The 6,938-nt window shown below is 32.4% G+C and overlaps 1 protein-coding gene across 1 annotated transcript; it reads left to right on the forward strand.

Annotated features, from left to right (window-relative positions):
- Positions 1-1,019: 1,019 nt before the first annotated feature.
- Positions 1,020-6,667, forward strand: LOC149901699 (store-operated calcium entry regulator STIMATE-like). Its single transcript, XM_090110916.1, has 6 exons — positions 1,020-1,394; positions 1,656-1,800; positions 2,448-2,569; positions 3,230-3,429; positions 4,524-4,598; positions 6,403-6,667. The coding sequence occupies exons 1-6, from the start codon at positions 1,271-1,273 to the stop codon at positions 6,490-6,492; spliced, it is 756 nt and encodes a 251-aa protein (XP_089967042.1). The 5' UTR covers positions 1,020-1,270; the 3' UTR covers positions 6,493-6,667.
- Positions 6,668-6,938: the final 271 nt, after the last annotated feature.

Consider the following 6,938-nt stretch of genomic DNA (forward strand, 5'->3'; position numbering starts at 1 on the left):
ATTTTTATTTTTTTTGTAGATAAATTTTGTACATTAATATAATTCATCAAAATCTAAATATTCTACTCCTTCAAAGGACTGATCATCACTCTGTTTCGAAGTACTGGCAAGAGGGTACGGGGCATCTTCAGTATCTGTAAATATGATACAGTAAATATGATTTTTTTTGTTATGGTTTGATTGATTAATAGATAGATAGCTGTATGAAAACAGTTATCACTATACTATGTAGTAAAATCTAAACTAGGTACTTTATTTGAGGCTGGTTGGATTGGATATAACTTCTTGACTCAAATTGTGCTGGTCGCACTATAAAAACTAGTTTTTGTTTACATACAAATAACCTCAAATTAAATTGCGAAAACGTAATAATCGCCATACATACATACATTAAACACTCGTCACTAATGGAATATTCTATTTTACGTAGTACTGAGCAAAAATAAATGGAATCTCACTGGTATATTCTGCTGTACGTTTGTAAACGTTTTCCAAATCAGTCAATAAATTTCCAGCTTGAAATTCGGACAAACACCGAATAAAAACTTTATACACCACATCACGGACACCGCTACGTTTAACCTTTTTCATGATGTCTCCTTTTTTATTTAAATTTCTTGTTCTAAATAACAATTTTATCTCAATAATTCTCCACTTCACGAAAAAAACAACAAATTTTTATTCAACTTGACAGCTACATTGCCAATTCAGGGTTGCCAGGTAATGAAAAACGAATTAGTTCCAAAATAATTAATTTCATCTCTTTTATGTCGTACTATAACTACATTAAAAACAACTGACTTCATACGGACGTCGTTCTTCATTCAGACGGTCGAACCGTACGATAATTATCGTACAAATACGATAATTTTGGGCCTAAGTTTCACTTTTACCGTGGTTTCATAAAACACATAACATTTTTTATTACTATTCCGTTTTTGAAGTCGGTTATTTTATTTTATCTGTTGATTTTTATTTTTTACCATAGTGTCCAAATTATTATTGTCAATGTCTTTCATATGTCTGTGATCTGTCAATTCATTTTATTTTTGTGGATTTTAATTGTTGCGGATTTGGTGTTGGTGATGAAATTTGAATGTTGATAAAAGTTTAAATTTTACATATATTTTGGATTTGTTTTTCTTCTTGATATCTGGTGTTCTAAGTCTATCATTAGATATGTGTGTCAAGCTTAAATTTTTATAAAGTATTATACACGGAAAAATAACGCAGTTCATTTTAATTCTCGTACATCTTTTTGAGATGAAAAATGAATGATAGTTCGGATGTTATCCACTGGTCGGAACCGCACTGCTCAAAAGATGCTTTAACCGACACATATGGTTGGTTTCTGCAATTTTTGCTTGCAGTTTTAGCGTTTACATGTTTGATTGGTAAGTTGCGAGATCAGAGGTGAAGGTTGAATACTAATACAATTATGATATGATACTATCGAATTTTTTCTGCTATGTCGATGTAAAACTCATGATATAAAATCTTACTTCTACTAGCTTATCTTTCTATGTCATATAAAATTGAAGTTATATGAATATCCTCAACAGTGTCTTACAACCAAGTTTAGCTCATAATCCACTAGTAAATTATAAAACTTAGGAATAGAAATTAAAAAATAGTTACAAATGTTCTACTTATAGGTAAAAGATTCTGTGAGCCACGCTATGCAAGAAGACCATGGTTGATTTGGTTTTATGATACTTCGAAGCAAGGTTTGGGAGCGTTAATTATACATGCGGCTAATGTTTGGCTATCTCCATATCAGACAGGAAACCCATGTACTTGGTAAGTTTTGAATACAATAACTTGTATGAGCATGCTTAGTGTAAAAATTGAAAATTAGAATCCGAACTTATTTTTAAATTTTAATATTTTAAAATATTATTAGAAACTTATTTTTTCTATATTATAAAAGCAAAATTTTATTTCAAATGTGTAGGTATCTAGAATGTACATATTAACATATAAAATGGATAATTACAGGGGGACAGAGTATTTAACCTTCACCATAATATATCACTGTCCAAAGATCATTTTTAAACTGTAGAATCAAGAAATTTATCACATAATAATTTAATATTAAAGTTTTTATTTGATTAGCAATTCTATGTTTAGAAGATGTAATGTAACATATTAAATACTCTTAGGCGCGGGACATATACAAGCGGCGCGGCGCGCCGCGGGCGCGCTGCCGGCGTGCATCGGGTGCGCTATTGGCATTTTGTATGAAATAATTTTGGAAAGGCGGCGCAACCTTGGCACAACCGTGGCGTGCCGTCTCGACGCCTGTCCAAATTTCTTTCATACAAAATGTATAAGAAGGACGTGGTGCAAAACAGATTCAAGAGGTGCGCTTATGGCACGCCCACGCCCGCGCCGCTTGTGTTTGACCCGCGCCTTATGAATAATTATATTTTTATTATTTGTTACAGGTACATTGTAAATTTTATGCTAGATTCTACACTAGGGCTTCTTATAATATGGGCAGGTATAAGACTTGCTCAATACTATGCAAGAGTCTATGATATACCACTTATCAATTTTGGAGAATATGGTAAGCATTTGTAAAATATATTTTTAACATATTGTTTTTTTTAGAAATAAAAAAATGTTGAAATTTTCTAATGGTCATGTCTCATATTATCTTCATGACCTCAAGATATGAACCTTGGCGTTCTTTAGATATAAATTATAAAACAACACAAAAATGTTTGTACAAATAATACATAACTTTCTCTTTTCATGCTCTAAAGTTTACATAACTTGAGAATTCAGTAAATATATGATATGTTGAAAGATCCACACAATTATACAATCAGTTAAACAAGTCTCAGCCGATTCTCTTACTAGTACTAGTCTGTAAACTACCTACAAAACAAATTTCATTGTAATCGGTTCAGTATTATTTGCGTGAAAGAGTAACAAACATCAAGCATCCTCACAAAATTTCGCATTTATAATATTAATAATTTATCCTACAACTTTATATATTACAACTACCTTACCGCCCGCGGCTTCGCCCGCTTCCTCTAAAACATAATAAATTATATACTAAAACCTTCCTCTTGAATCACTCTATATATTAAAAAAAACCGCATCAAAATCCGTTGCGTAGTTTTAAAGATTTAAGCATACAAAGGGACATAGGGACAGAAAAAGCGACTTTGTTTTATACTATGTAGGGATGTTTACTAAAGTAAGTATATGGTACCAGGTAAACCACCAATGTGTTCAGCGTGGCTCTGCCAGTGTGTGCTGTACGCAGCATTGGCTACATTCGCGAAGTCCATGCTCGCTCTGGTTCTGCAACTGCCGATCGTTCAAGCTGTGCTCTCAACGCTGAGACTGTCACCTGTGTCCGATCCACGGCTTGAACTCGCTGTTGTTATGCTCATCATACCTTTTTTTGTTAATGTGAGTATTGAGGTAGTATTTTGGTACAGGGAATAGGTAGTGTAGTAGTTGAAAGTATGAATATAAGAGAGAGAAGATAGGCTTATTGAAAAAGTGAGAAAGACATGCCAAGAAGGGTAACAGGAAAGAAAGAGATTGATCTTTGTACAATAATTTTATTAAATAAAATAAATAAATCCTTTATTTGCAATTCAATTATTTCAAATACATAATTGTCTGATCAAAATACAAAAAACTCAAAATTTGATCACATAAACATAACATGTGAAATCAACATAAATTAATTAGTCATTACTCTAATTAGGAGGATATTACTATCTCTAGCTAAGATAAAGCAAAGTCCAATAAATGTTGGCATTGCAAGGACATAGGTACTTATAGTAGAGTTTCTTATTGAAATGACTCCACTTTAGAACTGAAAATTGAATTATGTAAAGAGAACCAGTTTTATAATGCAATTTTACACCTAGGGTTATTAAAAGTATCTGGTAAAGCATTATGTACGCCTTTTAGTATTCACTAGCTGTGCTCCGCGGTTTCACCCGCATTGCTCCGCTCCTGTTGGTATTAGCGTGATGATATATAGCCTATACTCCATAGCCTTCCTTGATAAATGGGAACCAAAAGAGTTTTTCAAATCGGACCCGTAGTTGCTGAGATTAGCGCGTTCAAACAAACAAACTCTTCATAGTCCGGGATCCATCGCCCATTTTTGCAAGTGATTACAAATCAAAAATTTTTATCCTTGTTTCCTCTGGTAGCTACCACAATCGAGAGTTTCGTACATGAAATTATTGGGCATCTCATCAAAATAAAGCTACTCACGAAAAATTAGCTTGATAGTAATCACTTGCAAAAATGGGCGATGGATCCCGGACTATCAGCTTTATAGTATTAGTATATGTAGTATAGATTTGTTCTATGACCTATGTATGATAATTAAGTGCACATGTTTTGATATCAATGAATTGATAACCAATTGAAATTTTATTTACTTCGTAATATGTCTGATTATTCAGCTTGAAAGATAAATAATTATTCATGTTTTCATATTATTCCAATGGTTGCTTTTTTCACACTTTTTTTCTTTTCAGATTCTCATATTTTGGGTAACAGATAACTTCCTTATGTATCATCCGCGAGGTGTCAGCACTAAATTAAAGACTAAGGTAAATAATAAATATTAAATATGTATCTTTATGTATGATAACTCTATCCTATGCAAAATAACAGAATTATAATAAAGATACATTATGAAAACTGAATGTAAGTACCTAATATTATAAATATTAAAAGTAAAATTAATTATTTTTCAAATCATTATAAAAAGTTAACAATTGAATTATTTACATATTACAATTTTATCATGGACTTACTTCTTTATACTGTGAAATAATGTATGTACGTATAATATTAAATGCGGAGTTGATGTAATTTGCACGCCATTTATGGCTAATGTGTTGATTCGAATTGTAATGTAATTTTGTTATCTTTGTACCAACATACATGCAAATAAAGACATTTATTTATTTATTCTTAAATGAGGTCTGACCGAGAGACAAACAATATTGAGATAATAACAATTATTAAAACCGACCATTTATTTTCCTTTAATTATTATTCATACAGTTAACGTTTTTATTTTGCAAATAATATGTTTTAACGTCACAAAAATATGTTATGCTTTATAAAAGTTTCAAAATATATTCCTACATTATGCAAGTCTAATTTAACATTTACAGAATTATTAGAGAAATCTTTACAATTATATGTAGAATAATAAAACATGGGAAAAAGAACAGTTGATAAATTAAGTACTTTAAATAAACGAATCGATCGGCTGCATACAAATTAATTATTTACTACCGATTGGCGACTGAATGTCGCAGTTATGTTTTATATGACATTGTTTATCTATTGGATAGTGATTAGTGACATATTATGCATTGTCGAATTGTATGGATTATTTAAACTAATATATATACATATATACGGGAACGGAAACCATGCGGGTTTTTCTTTGAAAACGCGGGCGAAGCCGAGGGCGGAAAGCTAGTACCAACATAATTTTAAAGTGATACACAAAATGCCTTTCTTAAAGAGATTATCTAAATGTATTATGTATAAGTAGTTTACCAGTGTATTTTGGGTAGCTCATATTTATTTATCCCAAGTTCATAGCACCGTGATATAAAATAATAGATACCACAAACGAATAGTATTGTCGCGATAGCATTACGTTCTGGTGTCTGATCTAATTATGTATATTCATAATATCAATTATTAATATTTATTAACAACTACGTTTCCGCCCTCGGCTTCGCCCGCGCAGTCAAAGAAAAACCCGAATAGTTCCCGTTCCCGTGGGATTTCCGGGATTGCGTCATTTTCCCGGGATAAAAAGTAGCCTATGTCCTTTCTCGAGATCAAAATATCTCCATACCAAATTTCATGAAAATTGGTTCAATAGTTTAGGCGTGATTGAGTAACAGACAAACAGAGTTACTTTCGAATTTATAATATTAGTATGGATTATAATACAAAAATATGCAAAAATTGGTTAATGTAAAAAAAATGTTTCTTCTTTTCATATTACAGACAGCGCCTCAATAAATACTTCTTCAATAGCTAAATAATGACGCAAGGAACATTAAAAATCTTACGTGTCAATGTTGTATTAAATTTGGTGGTAATAATATAATGAGCAACATGGCTCATTACTAAGATTTCAATTGTAGGTCAAGGTTATATAAGGTTGGGTGAACGTGCAAAAAATCGAAGTTGTTCATTTTATATTCATGGCACATACCAATTTTCTTGTAATTTATGACGTTTGTTTATTGTTAAGCAAACCAAAGACAAAAAAGTAGAGGCCCCAAAATAATTGACAAGAAATTAGTTTTGAGTTTCAATATTAATTTAAATTTCGCATATTAATATACTTACTTACATATATTTTTTCATTAATTACAGGTGCGTTACCAGTCCATAAAGAAGGATAAGACCTGTTCTGATGAGGAGGAGCATTCGGCTGATGAACGTCTTCTCGGCGCGAGTGTATGACCAATGCTGAAGCCCAGTGCGTTACGGGCCTAATATCTTAGATAAGTGCTCAACTCACATCACTATAGTTATAGTTGTTTTTTTTTGCGCGGGAAATACATGGCCATTTACTTTTTTATTATAAAAATAAAATCACAAAAAGAAACAACCAACTGGCCGATAAAACAGCATTCGACCAATAAAGCATCTACAGACGCTCCGATTTGGTTGGTGCCAACCATCCGACCACGACCAAATCGGAAAGTGTAGAGAGCGGTCGGTCCGACATAATTATTATTAATATTGGTTTGACGTGGTCGGATGCGCCAGCAATACCGACCAAACCAACTTCCTATCCGATCCAACCAAATTGGAACGTTTGGAAGCTTTGTTCCGACCAAATCGGCTCATTCCATAGAGTAATATAGGTAATTGGCTCATTCACATTTGCAACGCCGCCGGTGTAG

This window comes from Colias eurytheme, chromosome 16, assembly GCF_061535395.1.
Source record: "Colias eurytheme isolate Ceu_HAF_F1 chromosome 16, ilColEury1 Martin Lab GWU primary, whole genome shotgun sequence".
Taxonomy (NCBI): Eukaryota; Metazoa; Arthropoda; class Insecta; order Lepidoptera; family Pieridae; genus Colias; species Colias eurytheme.

Coding starts and splice junctions, on each gene's coding strand:
- LOC149901699 (XM_090110916.1), top strand. CDS start 1,271: ATGAATGATAGTTCGGATGTTATCCACTGGTCGGAACCGCACTGCTCA. Junction 1,395..1,655: donor AGCGTTTACATGTTTGATTG/GTAAGTTGCGAG, acceptor TTCTACTTATAG/GTAAAAGATTCTGTGAGCCA. Junction 4,599..6,402: donor GCACTAAATTAAAGACTAAG/GTAAATAATAAA, acceptor CATTAATTACAG/GTGCGTTACCAGTCCATAAA.